The following is a 17,781-nucleotide window of genomic DNA, read 5'->3' on the forward strand; positions in this document are numbered from 1 at the left end:
TTGAGCATCTTTTCATGTGTTTGTTAGCCATCTGTATGTCTTCTTTGGAGAAACGTCTATTTAGTTCTTTGGCCCATTTTTTGATTGGGTCATTTATTTTTCTGGAGTTGAGCTGGAGGAGTTGCTTGTATATTTCTGAGATTAGTTGTTTGTCAGTTGCTTCATTTGCTATTATTTTCTCCCATTCTGAAGGCTGCCTTTTCACCTTGCTTATAGTTTCCTTTGTTGTGCAGAAGCTTTTAAGTTTAATTAGGTCCCATTTGTTTATTTTTGCTTTTATTTCCAATATTCTGGGAGGTGGGTCATAGAGGATCCTGCTGTGATGTATGTCGGAGAGTTTTGCCTATGTTCTCCTCTAGGAGTTTTATAGTTTCTGGTCTTATGTTGAGATCTTTAATCCATTTTGAGTTTATTTTTGTGTATGGTGTTAGAAAGTGGTCTAGTTTCATTGTTTTACAAGTGGTTGACCAGTTTTCCCAGCACCACTTGTTAAAGAGATTGTCTTTAATCCATTGTATATTCTTGCCTCCTTTGTCAAAAATAAGGTGTCCATATGTGTGTGGATTTACCTCTGGGCTTTCTATTTTGTTCCATTGATCAATATTTCTGTCTTTGTGCCAGTACGATACTGTCTTGATGACTGTGGCTCTGTAATAGAGCCTGAAGTCAGGTAGGTTGATTCCTCCAGTTCCCTTCTTCTTTCTCAAGATCGCTTTGGCTATTCGAGGTTTTTTGTATTTCCATACAAATTGTGAAATTATTTGTTCTAGCTCTGTGAAGAATACCGTTGGTAGCTTGATGGGGATTGCATTGAATCCATAAATTGCTTTGGGTAGTATACTCATTTGCACTATATTGATTCTTCCAATCCATGAACGTGGTATATTTCTCCATCTATTAGTGTCCTCTTTGATTTCTTTCACCAGTGTTTTATAGTTTTCTATATATAGGTCTTTAGTTTCTTTAGGTAGATATATTCCTAAGTATTTTATTCTTTCTGTCGCAATGGTGAATGGAATTGTTTCCTTAATTTCTCTTTCTGTTTTTCATTGTTAGTGTATAGGAATGCAAGGGATTTCTGTGTGTTGATTTTATATCCTGCAACTTTACTATAATCATTGATTAGTTCTAGTAATTTCCTGGTGGAGTCTTTAAGGTTTTCTATGTAGAGGATCATGTCTCTTCAAATAGTGAGAGTTTTACTTCTTCTTTTCCAATTTGGATTCCTTTTATTTCTTTTTCTGCTCTGATTGCTATGGCCAAAACTTCCAAAACTATGTTGAATAGTAAAGGTGAAAGTGGGCACCCTTGTCTTGTTCCTGACTTTAGAGGAAATGCTTTCAATTTTTCACCATTGAGGATAATGTTTGCTGTGGGTTTGTCATATATAGCTTTTATTATGTTGAGGTATGTTCCTTCTATTCCTGCTTTCTGGAGAGTTTTTATCACAAATGGATGTTGAATTTTGTCAAAGGCTTTCTCTGCATCTATTGAGATAATCATATGGTTTTTATTTTTCAATTTGTTAATGTGGTATATTACATTGATTGATTTAAATTATATCTATTTCAGACTGTGTAAATGATTTACCAAAGTTATAGACTAGGGAAAGAGTTATAGCATACACACACACACGAGTGAATCCTGAACCTGACTACTCTTAAAATTCCTCTACTCTTCCTATAAGGAGGACCAACTTTCTAACCTGTGCTCTAAAATCTTTAATGTTACTATTAGATCTCTCTTTTTCCTGATATTTTCCCCCTTTTCCTAATTAGTGATAATTTCCCTTGTTCTCAAACAAAAAGAAATACATATTAGTTCCCCACAGGCTAGTTCAGTGAGCATTTTGATATATCAATTTATTAAGACTATACCTCAGTGCCGTCACACACATAATCAAATACAACTGCCAAAAAGAATATCTATAATAGAGATATGCTCTTTAATAGACTGGAATTTCATATGAAGCCAAGAAAATGTTTTGTGGAATGAGGATATTAAAAAACATGGAAAGATTTGAGAAATGGGGACAAAAATACTTTTCACTTCCAAAGGGAACCAGGAAGAATCAATATTCCTCCTAGGAGAGCCCCAAATCTGTCAAGATATGTTTAAGTTTGTAGGAACACCTAGAGATGAGCTTAAACATATGAAAGAATATTATTAAGAAGTCTTTGAGGAAAAGCATAGAGGAGAAAGTAAAGTATCTGGACAACATAAAAATAAATTAAGAAGAGAACCTACAACCAGAAAAGTTTATATTTGGCCAGGTAGTAAGAATGAGACGGATGAAAAATGTGTGGTAACGTGTCTGGCATGAGGAAGTCTTTATGAAGATTAGGATTCAGCATTGTGAACATAGAAAACTCATCAATCAGAATATAAAATGCCAATAATGATAGAAATGATGTATCTGTGTTAATAGTAGGAAGTCTTGCCTCATAGAGGTATTTGGACATAATAAATGTCAAGGGTAAACAAGATGCTAAGAAGGTGTATCAACACCTGACAAAGATAAATTTAGTCTTGGTGACATATTTGGATATAAATTCCAGGAGAAAGAGCAAAGCAGCTGGTGACATCTGGGAGCTAGCCTGGCACTCTCAGCTCTAGGCATTGCTACCAGCTGGCCTGACTCTTGCAGATGATCTTAGTTTTTCTCCTGTACAATATGGACATGTTCCCAGAGCACCAACATCAGATAAGGATAACCAGCAACTGAGAAGAATCGAGGCAAACTTAAGACCACTTTGCCATAATCAGATCTAAACACAAGGTAAAGAAAAAACAGTGTAAAACTCCTAAAATGACCAAATGAACCACCTACTCTGGCTAATATAAATGACTGCAGCTTACAAAAATCAATAGAAGCATTTGTTTCACTCTATCCCCCACCCCCACATCTTCTAGGGAGAAGGCAATGGCACCCCACTCCAGTACTCTTGCCTGGAAAATCCCATGGAAAGAGCTTCATAGGCTGCAGTCCATGGGGTCGCTAAGAGTCAGACATGACTGAGCAGCTTCACTTTCACTTTTCACTTTCATGCATTGGGGAAGGAAATGGCAACCCACTCCAGTGTTCCTGCCTGGATAATCCCAGAGATGGGGGAGCCTGGAGGGCTGCTGTCTGTGGGGTCGCACAGAGTCGGACATGACTGAAGTGACTTAGCAGCAGCAGCAGCCACATCTTCTAAATAAGAATTATTAAAAGACTCAACTATAGAATTATCCCTGCTTCCAGACAACATCCAGTTCAGAGCAAAGTCCTACTTCTTTTTTTTAAATTAAAAACTTTTTTTTTTTTGCCACACCATGTGGCATATAGGATCTTAGTTCTCCAGCCAAGGATCAAACCCGTATCCCCTGCATTGGAAGGCAGAGGCATAACCACTGGACCACCAGGGAAGTCTAAAGTCCTACTTCTTTGTATGCTCTTGAAAGCCACTTAACCCAAACCTGAATTCTAAAACGTTTTTCTAGCTTCCTTCTATTGAAATATCCCTCAGTTCCCCAGGGTGTGCAGTGTGCCTTGTGACATGGAATCAGTAAACATAACTTTGACACAGGTGTGTTCCTTATGGTCTTTGGCTCCAGAGAACTGACAGCTATATTAGAAGTCATTTCCTCATAGAATAGTCACTCAGAGAGTACTATCATTATGTTCAGTCTAGAATTTTCAAAGAAAGCTCAGCTTTTTATGTTCATTTTAGTGGAAATCTTCAGCAAGAAAACTTGAGAGAGAGCCGGTGCCCAGGATCCTGAGCAAGCAAATCCTTCAGCGAATAGCAGAGGACAAGGTCTCACAAGGTCACTGAGACATGGAAATGGACAGACCATATGGCTGACCAAAGACACTTAGCACTTACTTGCTGAGGTGCCACTGAAAACATTTTGGCCCTGATGATCTTGGTTGAACCATATGAAGTGACAAAAATTTGTCTTGCCAAGGCACAGATAAATCTAAGAATCAGACCTAAAACATGTCAAGTAGTCTCCATTGCTGTATCTTCTCCTAAACCGAGATCCACATATTAATTTTTTGAATCTTATTCTTTGAACTTCAAGAAAAGGAATGAGAACAGGTCAAAAAAATGTGACAGGTTCTCCCTAAAATCTATGATGATATGGTTCAATCTATTCATGCTGAACCTTCTAAAAATTGCTGACAACTTATCCTCAACATCAGAACCTAAGAAATAGTCTAGATCTTGATCTAAGATCATTAACATTCATTTAACTGTTTGTATTTGGGGGTGGATGGGAGAAGTCCTTGGAGGAAAGTTTTTATTTCTTTAACACAACTTCTGACAATATAGCTGCTTGTGAGAACTGTGAAAATAACAACATCAAGGCTCCACCTGAGACTAAATGAATTATAATCGCTGTGGCTGGGATCCGGCACTGTTCTTTTTGAAGAGCTACCCTGTTAGGGAAAGCTGATCATCGCTAAAGACACAATGAACTTGACTCCTGTTAATCAGCAGAGCTGTTACTTTCCTTGAAAAAGATCAGAGGGATACTGACCAGAAAACAGGGGGCACTTCATGAGTTGTACCAATACTATACAACCATCCAGGATGCATGAGACCAGGTGTAAATCTCCCATTGTCAATAAGAATAAATACTAGCTACAATCCCTCCAAACCTCTGAAATAATCAAAACAATATTTTAATGGTGTTTACCCAAAACGTATGCCAAATTCAAAGTCCAAAATATTCTCAGTTTTCTTTTTCATGTTTTAATTTTTGTTTAACCTACTTTGTTGTCTGTTCAAGTTTACTAGCACAGAATAAATCAAGTAAATGAGGAAGGAATAAACAAACACCAATAATATAAAATGCGTCAGATTTTCTCCCACTCTAAAAATAAATATTTAAAACACTCAACCAGATGTCAGCAAAAAATGGCAGAGTAAGAGCCTCCAAAAATTCTTTTCTCCATAAAAGCAGTGATAAAATTGGCAGAAAGAAAATGTTAGAATCAATTTTTAACAACTCTGTAAATTAACCAGAGATTAACAAGGATCCAGGAAGGAGCTATTCAAGAAAAATGGCTAAATCTTGGTAGCAACGGCAAACTTTGTGGTATTTTGATGTGCCTAATACCTATTTCCAATCTCCAGCTCTGTAATCTGTAGTCTATAATCACAGTGAAAGTCATGCTTAGGCTGACAGCCACCAGGGGAGACAGAATGGGGTTGGAGCTTTCTTGACAGTCTTATTCCCCAAGAACTGTCATTCTTTGACTTCTCTGATGGTCCCTGGAAGATTCCCAAAGACATTCTTGAACATCTAACTGAGTATGGAAAACACTTTCCCCAAGAAAACACAGATAAAGTAATGAGTAGCACCATTAGAGATAAAAATATAGGTACATACAAAATGTAATATAAATATAACTTTGTTTATAATTCTTATTTTTTTCTATCAGACTTAAAAGTAAAATGCATCATCTAAAAATTATAAATGTGTGCTGATGGGCACACAATGGATATAGATATAATTTGTTTGAGAACAATAGAACAAAAGATGATGAATGGAATAACAATGTTTTTATCCACAACTGACATTAAAATGGTATTGATCCAAACTAGATTGTTAAAATTAAGACAGTAATTTTAATCTCCAGGACAACCACTAAGAGCATAATGTAAAATGGTACCCCCTAAAATGATCAGTATGTTAAAATGAAATACTATTGTATTCACATAGTTTCATGGCCCTGTGTGTTTCCCTGCTCCCACTAGTAAAGTTATTCTCAATAGTATGGGATGATGATAATTCCATGGGGTAACTTGTGGAGTCTAAATGTGCTAGAGGATTCCTACAATTCGTTAGCTGTCTCTAGAAAGGAATATACCTATAAATCTTAGTCCCCAGGCCTTACCTTAGTGTCAGACTGAGAGGGTAACACGTAGGAAGGCCAGAGGTCCCAAGTGACAGAAGGAAATAAATTGCAACTTTTTTTCCTTCTCTAAACAAAATTAAAAGAGACTTCTTTTAATTCTGTGTTGAGGACACCAGGTTCTGCCTTGATCTAACCAATGCATTTTTCTTATGGAAATGTTTTTCTTAAGCTATGTTAATGAAACTGTGTATTTCCTTTGGAATTTGCCTTTTTTTCAAATGGTCCTGCCTAAGACTAACATTTTTTCTTTTCTCAAACCTTGGGCTGGTAATGGCTCAACAAAACAATCAGATCAGATCAGATCAGATCAGTCGCTCAGTCGTGTCCAACTCTTTGCGACCCCATGAATCGCAGCACGCCAGGCCTCCCTGTCCATCACCAACTCCCGGAGTTCGCTGAGACTCACGTGCATCGAGTCAGTGATGCCTAACTGAAGCAGAAGACATTAAGAATACACAGAAGAACTGTACAAAAAAGATCTTCACGACCCAGATAATCACGATGGTGTGATCACTGACCTAGAGCCAGACATCCTGGAATGTGAAGTCAAGTGGACCTTAGAAAGCATCACTATGAACAAAGCTCGTGGAGGTGATAGAATTCCAGCTGAGCTATTCCAAATCCTGAAAGATGATGCTGTGAAAGTGCTGCACTCAATATGCCAGCAAATTTGGAAAACTCAGCAGTGGCCACAGGACTGGAAAAGGTCAGTTTTCATTCCAATCCTAAAGAAAGGCAATGCCAAAGAATGCTCAAACTACTGCACAGTTGCACTCATCTCACAGGCTAGTAAAGGAATGCTCAAAATTCTCCAAGCCAGGCTTCAGCAATACGTGAACCATGAACTTCCAGATGTTCAAGCTGGTTTTAGAAAAGGCAGAGGAACCAGAGATCAAATTGCCAACATCCACTGGATCATGGAAAAGGCAAGAGAGTTCCAGAAAAACAAAACAATATTCATGTCAATTGTTTTAAGGCCAGGGGATGACACACCTTCTGCCATCCTATCTCAAAAATGCATACTGTTGGAGAGCGGCCTGGTGAAACTCCCTCAGCTCTGAGGTGTCTTTCTTTCTAACAGACATAAAATGCCTTGCTAAAAACAAAGGGCATTCTTTCTGTCCCCTTCTGATGTCTATCTCAGAAGCTTTCCCTATCTTGTATTATACTTTAATAAAACTTTGCTACACAAAAAGCTCCAAGTAGTCAAGCCTCATCTCTGACCCCGGATCAAAATCCTCTCTTCCAGAGGCCATGCATCCTAGCATAACACACGGCTCGCAGTAGCAACCTTTCAAAACCCAGGTCAAAAGTATTCACCAGAGCTTTCCTGGTGAAGAATCCACCTGCCAGTGCAGGAGACATGGGTTCTATCCCTGGTCTGGGAAGATCCCACATGCCATGGAGCAACTAAGCCAATGTACCACCACTATCGGGCCTGTGCCGTAGACCCTGGGAGCTGCAGCTACCCAGCCTGCATATCCTGCAGCCCATGCTCTGCAACAAGAGAAGTCACCACTATGAAAAGCCCTCACACCACAAATAGAGAGTAACCCCCACTCTCTGTGATTAGACAAAAATCTGCTCATCAACGAAGACCCAGCACAGCCAAAAGTTAATAAACAAATATAATTTTTAAAAAGTAGTCACGAGCTGGCTTTGGAAAAAGAGACACAAACAATAGGATAGATGCTGTAAACTTGGGTTGAATGTTACAATTCTTTCTCCTGACAATTTAAACCTTCACTTCTGTGGCCCAGTAGGCTTGATGTGGATCCAGAGTAGTCTCTGATCCTTGTAATGATGGTGAGAAACAAAGTGGTGGGAGAGGTGTGAGGACCTTGAGCTCTCTTCAGGGGTTTGCAAGCATCAGAGGGCACAGGGTGTGTTGGAGAATTTCATTTCACAAGCAGAGTTCTCGGTTTTTAGATAAATGACAGCAATTGTGGATGCATGGATGACCCAGTTGTCATTTGTTTGTTCTACTTGGCTCTTTTATTGGTCACCTGCAGCTCTTCAAGCCTTGTCATTTCTGTTGGCAGCAGGCTTGGGATCTTTTGGTGATTACAAAATAATTGCACCACAGGAGCACAAACCACAGGGCCGTGGTGTGTGGGATGGAGTTGGGTACCTACTAGGCCAGATACAAGTGACTTATGAATGGGCACTTAGGAATTGCTTATTAGATTTTTTACCCTCTCTTAGTATTACTGCAATTTGAATTTATTAACTGGTTTCAGTTGAAAAAGTGGAGCTAATATTTATAGAAAATACAAAACTCTATGTTTATTCTTAAGATTTTTTGTTCTATCACAGAAACCTAGACGTTTGAAAGTAAAAGGAAGAATGAAAATGCTAAAAGTCTTCTTTTGGATTGTGGAAAACATAAGATGGAACTATATCTTAAATTCTTTGAAGCCCAATTAACTTATTAACCTCACGCTAACCAGGATAGTAAAAGCCCCATAGAAATAGTTACCAAATATATAAATCACAAAATCATCTGCTGTTTCCCATTGTGTGAAAAATACTTTTGCATAGTAGGAATACTAATAAGATCTGATATCACAAAAATTTACAAGTATAGCATTCCTCTAAGGTTTTTCCCATTAATTTCAACCAAATATATTGAGTCCCTACTAGGTACCTAGGTCTGTAATCAGCACTGGGGAAGCAAATGTAATTAAGACACTGGCGATATATGTCATCAGGCTTCGCTGGTGGGCAATCGCCCAGTCTAGTTCCCTTACGTCACGCCCGCGCCCCACGAGCCCGTGAAGACGCTGAGGAGCCTGGTGAACATCCGCAAAGACTCCCTCCGGCTCGTGAGGTACAAGGACGGCGCCGACAGCCCCACTGAGGACGGCGAGAAGCCCCGCGTCCTCTACAGCCTGGAGTTCACCTTCGACGCCGACGCCCGGGTGGCCATCACTATCTACTGCCAGGCGGTGGAGGAGTTCCTGAACGGGACTGCCGCGTACAGCCCCAAGAGCCCGGCCCTGCAGTCCGAGACCGTCCACTACAAGCGCGGTGTGAGCCAGCAGTTCTGGCTGCCCTCCTTCAAGATCGACTTCTCGGAGTGGAAGGACGACGAGCTGAACTTTGACCTGGACCGGGGCGTGTTTCCAGTGGTCATCCAGGCCGTGGTGGATGAGGGGGATGTTGTGGAAGTGACCGGCCATGCCCACGTGCTCTTGGCCGCCTTTGAAAAGCACGTGGATGGCAGCTTCTCCGTGAAGCCTTTAAAGCAGAAGCAAATCGTGGACCGGGTTAGCTACTTGCTGCAGGAGATCTATGGCATCGAGAACAAGAACAACCAGGAGACCAAGCCCTCGGACGAGGAGAACAGCGACAACAGCAACGAGTGCGTGGTGTGCCTGTCTGACCTGCGGGACACGCTGATCCTCATGCAATGCAGGAAACGCAAGTTTGATCCTTGGGTTGGAAAGATCTCCTGGAGAAGAAAATGCCAGCCCATCCCTCTATTCTTAACTGGAAAATCCCATGGACAGAGGAGCCTGGCAGGCCACAGTCTATGGGGTTGCAAAAAGAGTCAGGCGTGACTTGGCAACTAAACAGCAAATCTGTAATCACTCAGGTAGCTTACAGCTTGTTGGTAAAAATGAATCTATAATATAATTTGATCAGTGCACTATGGAGTTATCTTGCTTGGAAAAAATTAAGCCTTTACATTTGTTTTTCATATATCCCTTAGAAAGACGGGTGCACTAATTTTTACATTGGTATTCTTTCCTTGCCTGAGTATCCTTGAAACCATATCTATTTCAACTAATTCATAAATCTGATGCTGGCTATAATAGGGTTTTACCTTGCTAGCTATCAGATTTATCCCTTATAATTTCTGTATTATTTCCATTACTTGTGTCCTTTCTTCGTGCTTTCTCTACATCTTGCTCTTTCTCCATTTCCAGTTAACTTTTAAAAATGTCTCTATTAAATATTAATGTCTTGCTCCTGTTTAGTGATGTTCATATGTTTCCCTTTGCAATGTTCCAATGATTATTTTTGATGGTGTTATTATCCTGCATGCTATGAGAAGTATAAATGATATTAAAGTATTAAGATGACTATCATTAGATTTAGGTGTTCCTATGACAAGTGGTAATGTAGGCAAGACTACTGAATTGAGTATGCATTTTATTTCTTTAGGCTCAAATTAGATAACACAGATTTTGCACTCTGTATTTGAGGGTGACAGTAGTTTCTTTGCTTTTCAATATTCAATGTGTCCAGCTGCTAAAATGTCCACAATTCTTTAGAAATATTTTTTCAGCTTATTTTCTACTCTCACTGATCTTGAAATCATTAAGGGAGATGATTGAAATGGTAGTTCATTTCATTTCTTTCTCAAAGGAAGAAGAAAACTTAATAAGGAGTTGTTAAATAAGCTGTATTAAAATTTCAGTACAAAAAAATATTTGAAAAATGGCCTAGAATATGTTGTCAGACTTATTGACAGAAGGACATAATCATGTTTAACAAGCTACTGACAGACACAGAGGTAAATAAATACAAAATGAAACAGAGTTTTGATTAAGAAAACAAAAGCTATACTTTTCTTGCTGGCAGTTACTGATAGCTAATCAACTACTAATATTAAGTCTTCTTTGGCAAATATTTTCTTATATTTATAGAAATAATAACATATAGAGAATATTATATATTTTCTTCTATCACAGAAAATATGCTTTGTGGCTTTACAATGAAATATTATGAAAGCTGAGTGGTTTTGCTAACCATACCTCTTTATCTGAGATTTAATATTAGTCAGTCCTGTCTGACTCTTTTAGGCCCCATGGACTGAGCATTGCCAGGCTCCTCTGTTCATGAAATTCTCCAAGAAAGAATACTGGAGTGGGCAGCCATTCCCTTCTCCAGGGGATCTTCCTGACCCAGGGAATGCAGATGGATTTATTACTGTCTGAGCCACCAGGGAAGCACCTCTTTATCTGAGATTTAAGACCCTTATATTTTAATGTAAATAAGCATATAAATAGCTTTTATATAAACATAATTTTGTAAATATCATTATAAATGTATATATTTGCTATTAGATGTCAATGGGCAAAGCAGTTCTAAAAATTACTGTTTGTTTCCCTGTTCATGAGAAAAATACAAGCATGGCTTTAAGTTCATGATACAATTTGATTATTAAAAATTTCTGTCAATATGCTATAGGTATAATATCTATATACTTTTGTATAGAAGCACAATTTTTGCAAAGTTACATTAAGAAAATCATACCAAAATGTAATTTTGAAAGCAATTTTCTAGTAATATAAGTGTTAAGTACTGGAAGGCAAAGTAACTCAAATGTGCATTATAAAAAATATTTTAAGGAACAAACCTTAATACTTCCCTCTAAAATAATCAGGTGTATTTGAAATGTAAATATCCTCTCAAATTCTTTAATATATCTTGAATATTTAAAATAATGACCAAAAGCTTTAACATAATGTATTAACATTTAGAATTTCAGAATCCTATCACTTTAAATTATCATATTTGAATTGTTTTTTATTATATTTTGTATGAATAGAGGGACTTGTAATTTTGAAGAGTTCTGGTATTTAGTAGTTAGTTCTGAATATAATAATTTGGACCCCTAAAATTTTCTGTCTATAATGCATATTTCTATTAAAATAATATTTATATCATATCTGAATTCTCCTGATTTATATTGTTTCGATATTTAGCCCAGTTATACTTAATTATCAAAATGTGTTTCTATTCAGCAAACAGTTGAAGAGTTGAACTCATTCTCAATGACAATGTAGACAACCAACAGCTTGGACAAGGATAATTACAGAAGCTCATTTCCTGGAAAAGTCCAGTCTGTTAAGACTGAAAGAGGTGGCTATTTTATCTAATGTGCAGACAGCATCACAGAGAGTTAGGGAAAATGAAGAAAGGGACTATGTTCCAAACAAAGGAAAAAGGTTATTCTCAAGAAACTGATCATAATGAAATGGAGATCAATGATTTACTTCATAGAGAGTTTCATGATATAATGATGCTCACTGAGGTCAGAATAACCTTTGTTGAAAGTGAGAATTTCAACAAAGAGATACAACATGTAATAAAGTGCCAAACATAAATAAGAGCTAAATAATATAATAACTAAAGTGAAAAATTGAAATAGAGGGGGCCAATAACAAATCAGATCAATTAGAAGAATGGGTCAGTGAAGGCACACACAGGGCAGTGGAATTCATCCAACCAGAGGACCCAACACTGAAAATAATTGGAAAAGAGTGAAGACAACTTAAGGGACTTGTGATTCACCATCAAACAGACAGATGTATGCATTATAGAGGTTTGAGAAGCAGAAAAGAAAAAGGAACAGAAAGCATATTTAAAGAAATTATGGCTGAAAACCTCCAAATCTGGAGAAACAGACAACCAGATCCCTGAAGCCCAGAGAGTATCAAACAAAATGAATCCAAAGAGATCCACACTGAGACACATGCTGCCGCTGCCGCTAAGTCGCTTCAGTTGTGTCCGACTCTGTGCGACGCCATAGACGGCAGCCCACCAGGCTCCACCGTCCCTGGGATTCTCCAGGCAAGAATACTGGAGTGGGTTGCCATTTCCTTCTCCAGTGCATGAAAGAGAAAAATGAAAGTGAAGTCGCTCAGTTGTGTCCGACTCTTAGCGACTCTATGGACTGCAGCCTACCAGGCTCTTCCGTTCATGGATTTTCCAGGCAAGAGTACTGGAGTGGGGTGCCATTGCCTTCAATTGTTAAATGTTAAAGACAAAGAGAGAAACTTAAAATTAGAAATAGAAAAACAACTTGTTACATGTGAGGAAAACCCCATAAGTCAATTAGCAGATTTTACTGAAGAAATTCTGCAGGCCAGAAGGGAGTAGGAAGTCATCCGGAAAGGGTTGAAGGATAAAAACTTTCCACTAATGATACTTTACCTGACAAAGTGGTCCTTCAGATTTAAAAGATAGAAAAAGAGTTTTTAAGACAAGCAAAATTTATAGTAGCCCAGTAACACTAAACCTGCCTTTTAAGAAATGAGAAAAGTTACTCAAATTGAAATGAATTACTAACATGAAAACATAAGGAAGTATAAAACTCGCCGGTAAAAGTAAATATATAGTTAAATTCAATATAATTATGGTGAGTAAATCACTTATAACTCCAGCATGAAGGTTAAAGAGCAAATGTATTATTAACAAAGAACTTTAACTATAATTATTCATTAACAAATTGTTGTTATTTAGTCACTAAGTCGTGTTCGATTCTTTGTGACTTCCATGGACTATAGCCTGCCAGGCTCCTCTGCCCATGGAATTTTCCAGGCAAGAATACTGGAGTGGATTGCCACTTCCTCTCCAGGGGATCTCCAGGGATCAAACCCACATGTTCTGCTTGGCAGGTGGAGTCTTTCCCCTTGAGCCACCTGAGAAGCCCTTTTATTAGTGGATAACAATATAAGAAGATTTAATTTGTGACATTAAAAACCTTAACATTTAAGGGGAAAGAATAAAAATAATTTAGAACTTTTGTGCACAAAGTTAGGTTATCATCAGCTTACAACAAATTGTGAAAAGATGATTTACATAGTCTCATATCTACCAGAAAGCAAAAAAACATATAATAGATAAAAAATATAAAGAGAATGGAACCAAAGCATAATACTATAGAAAAATTATCGTATTATAAAGGAAGAGAACAAGAGATGAACAATGGAACAAAGGAAGTATAAAAATCCATAAAACAATTAACAAAATGGCAATAATAAGATCACACCTATTAATAATTACTTTAAATATAAATGAGTCCAAATCTCCAGTCAATGTACATAGAAAGGATAAACTGTTTGTTAGATTTGACACCAAAAGCAAAAGCAACCAATGAAAAACTAAAATGGGACCACATCAAACTAAAAAGCATTTGCCCAGCAAAGGAAACCATCTGCAAAATCAAAAGGCAACTTATGCTGTAGGGGAAAATATTTACAAATCACATATTTGATGAGGTTAATATTCAATATATAAATATAATAATTCATACAACTCAATAGCAAAAAATATCCAATTTAAAAATGGACAGAAAAACTGAATAAACACTTTTATTTAGTGTTTACATTAAATTACTTTCATTACATAAGAAAGGTAAAGTATCTGAAAAGGTGCTCAACATCATTCATCATCAGAGAAGTGCAGTTCAAAACCACAAAGAGATATCACCTCATGCCTGTTAGGATAGGATATCTTTTCTCAAAAAGATAAGAGATAAATATTAGAAAGGATACGTAAAAGAAGCAACTCTGTGCACTATTGATGGAAATGTAAACTGGTGTAGCCACTGTGGAAAACAGTATGAAGATTACCAAAAAGAAAATTAAAAATAAAATGACCAAATAATCCAGCAGCCCTACTTCTGGGTAAATAGCCAAGGAAGTAAAAATCTATCTCAAAAAGATATCTCTACTCTCATATTCACAGCAGCATTATTCACGATAGCCAAAATACGTAAAAACCTTAAATGTGTATTGACAGATGAATGGATAAAAAATTATGGCTTATATGTATAACAAAATATTATTCAGCTTTACTTACAAAAGAAGGATACTTTCCCATTTGCAACGACATGGATGAATCTGGAAAGCATTATGCTAAAATGAAACAAGCCAGACAGAAAGAAAAATATGGCACAGTACCTATCACTCGTATGTGAAATCCAAAAAATAAGTATACAAAGCTAAACTCAGATACAGAGCAGGGCGGGAGTTGCCACGGCTGGGTGGTCAGGGAAATAGGGAGAGACTGGTAGACGGGAACAAATTTTCAGTTAGGAAACGAGCACACACACACACACACACACACACACAAAATGATAAATACATGAAATAATGATGGATGTATTAGCTCAATGTGGGAGATACCTTCACAAGGTATTGTGTATGTGTATCAAGTCTTCACATTATACAAGTTAAATGTCTTACTGTCTCTGAGCATCCGTTTCTTTATAAATGAAGATAATGATACCTCTCAAGGTTGCTTTGAATATTAGTTGAGATAATATTTACAAGGTGTTGAGTGTTGTAATTTGCTATTACAAATACCAAGTAAGTGACAGTGGCAGGAATTAGAGGATATTTTATTTTATTTGGTTGAATCAACCAATTGATGATTGATTTAACCATTTAGGTATCTGATTAGTCTCCACAATGGACATGAAAAGAGTATGATGTCATCACTCATAACAATTATTTTTAAATCTAATTGTGTTACACAGTGCTAGACTCTTTAGAAAACAGAAGGAAACCATATTTCCACCTTTAAGAACACTGCCTGTCCATAAAGAAGTAAGCAAGTAGTTGAGAATTCAGCCAACACTACATGAAAGAAATGAGTGATCCATTGCAAGGGGCTTTCTAAATATACAATAGGACCTTAGAGAAAGAAGAATGGTGAGTGCACAGCAAGGACTGGAAAAAACTCCCTGAGTTAGGACTTAGAGAGTAAATGAAACCTAAGTAGGTGGAATGGAAAATAAAGTTATTCTGAAATGAGGATGCAGAAAAGAAAGGTCAAGGACTTTGGAGTCAGAGTAGAATTGGCTGTGCCTTCCTTCGCCTCATCCATTTAATAGCTGCAATATCTCAGGAAGTAATTAAAGCCTGTTTCATTATAATGGCAGGTGGATAATAACACTGCATGGTATTATCAAATGGTGCTTGTACCATGGGGCAACCATTCGGAAAGATCGAGAACACAGACAGATACACCTGGGCCACATCATAAAATTGACTTATGATACTGGGTCAGTGTGTTATGAGTGCTTAATGGTGTAGAAACCAAGGATCTGTGGTCCTTCCTCTGCCCCCATCTGGGTGAATCTCTGTCTCGAGAGATTTCAGTTAACAATGAACAGAGGAAGACCTTTGATGAGAAACTAGGGAGGCCTCAAGGGACTCTGTGCTCTTTCATCTGCATCTTTATTCATTAGTCTGTCACATTACTTGTGCTGTTACATTGGAAAACTCAGGAGAAAGCAATTTAAAGAATATCTGAGTCACTATTCTTCAGAATCTTTAAATTGGAATTTTTTGGTCTGGTCTAGATGATTTATTACATGTCAGTAAGAGGTAAGGGAGGGTTCTATGTAGGGAAATGTGAGGAACTGAGATCAAGATGAGAATTAACATGTGCACACACACATTCATACTGACACACACACTCACACACCCCCACACATATACACTTGCATACACACACACATACTTGCACATGCCACACATAAACACACCTGCACTCATATACATACACACCCATACACACAAACATGCTCACAGAGACACACTTACATACATATACACACACTCACATACATACATACCCATACACACAGACACACCCACACTCACAAACCCACACTCACATACATACACACACTCTTACACTCACACACACACACACACACACACACACACACAATGAGTCTGAAAAGCAAAAGCCCTAAAACACAGAGAGTGGGGGGATTATTTTATATCTCCCAGATCGTATGTTGGTACCTGGTCAGGAGAAAAACTGCCTGCCTGAGCTTGACTCCAAGAGGTGATGGAGCACCGCAGTGTTAGTTGAGCCATTCATCATTGTTATCTGCCCCATACCACACACAGACACAAAATATGGCACCAATTCACAGAGGAGCAAACCATATAGCAGCCAGGCTATATGGTAAAAGGCTGGAAGTGTTGATACCAACTGCCCAAAAAGCAAGGTTCTGGCCTTCCCCGTATCTGACATTCCCTCAGGCTCATCAAACGGCTTCTTTCCTCAGACTTTCATTCAAGTTAGTATCACTGGACATCCAGGTTTGGGGCCAGCTCTTAAGGAAAGCAGCTGAGCCAGGGGGCAGCCTGGATTGGATCCCATAAAATAAACACTACGAAGCGAGGGACTGCAACTGTCCTCACTTATGTGGCCTCATTTTTTTAAAAACCGTTATAAAATAAAACACATCTATAGAAATCAATAACAAAACGAACATACAAGCTGAGCAAATTATTATATAGTGAAAGCCTTTATTACCATAGCTCAAGTAGGACAGAAATTTTCTCACCTCCCATGTGGCCTCATCCCAGTTACAAGCCCCTCTCTTCCTCCAAAAGGACCCACCATCTCCATTTCCTAATAACCTCTCTGGTGTTTTTTTTGTTTGTTTGTTTGTTTTTAAGTGACATCACCTAAGTGCGTGTCCCTAGACAGTATAGTTTAGTCTTGACCATTTAAAACAATGTGATTGATATACACGTTAAATCTTTTTAGTCTATCGGCTTTCCCTTTACCTCTCTTTTTTGTTGAAGGACCTAGGCACTTTGCCTTGTGTACTCAGCCCACTTTAACTCTTGGTGCAGCTTAACTTGCTCCAGTAACCTCTGTATCTCCTGCAATTTGGTAGCTGGATCTGGAGGCTCCATCAGACCCAGGTTTGAGCTCCTCAGGATATGACACTGAGAATGCTCCTCAGAATATGATGTTGTTCCCTCATGTCAGGGAACCCAATTCAACGAATTTTCTCTTTTTTGTGTGTCACATTAGATATCATTGTTCCTCAGTGTTTAGATTCAATTCCCTGAGGATTGCACATTGTTGATACTCTTGGTTTTTCATTAATTTTTCAGCCTTAATGGGAATACTTTTATAAAGAGACACTGTTCCTTCATCTATCACTAGATTTCCTGGTTACAGAGTTTGTATAGGTAGAAACTAACACAGTGCTGTAAGCAATTACCCTTCAATTAAAATTAAATAAATTTTTTTAAAAAGCCACACTAAGAAAAGGCAAAATAAATGACTGGTTCATTTCTTTTTTTTTTTTTTTT

The 17,781-nt window shown here is 37.9% G+C and overlaps 1 protein-coding gene across 1 annotated transcript in view; it reads left to right on the plus strand.

Moving 5' to 3' along the window:
* LOC104998227 (E3 ubiquitin-protein ligase MGRN1-like) overlaps positions 1-15,747 on the plus strand; it is a 31,834-nt gene extending 16,087 nt beyond the window's left edge. Inside the window, 3 exon segments of the mRNA XM_010853304.1 lie at positions 3,714-3,800; positions 8,623-9,338; positions 15,594-15,747. Of these exon segments, the coding sequence (XP_010851606.1) occupies positions 3,714-3,800; positions 8,623-9,338; positions 15,594-15,747 (957 nt within the window).
* The last annotated feature ends 2,034 nt before the right edge of the window (positions 15,748-17,781 follow it).

The sequence above is a fragment of the Bison bison genome, unplaced genomic scaffold, assembly GCF_000754665.1.
Source record: "Bison bison bison isolate TAMUID 2011002044 unplaced genomic scaffold, Bison_UMD1.0 scf7180017864325, whole genome shotgun sequence".
In the NCBI taxonomy this organism is placed as follows: domain Eukaryota; kingdom Metazoa; phylum Chordata; class Mammalia; order Artiodactyla; family Bovidae; genus Bison; species Bison bison.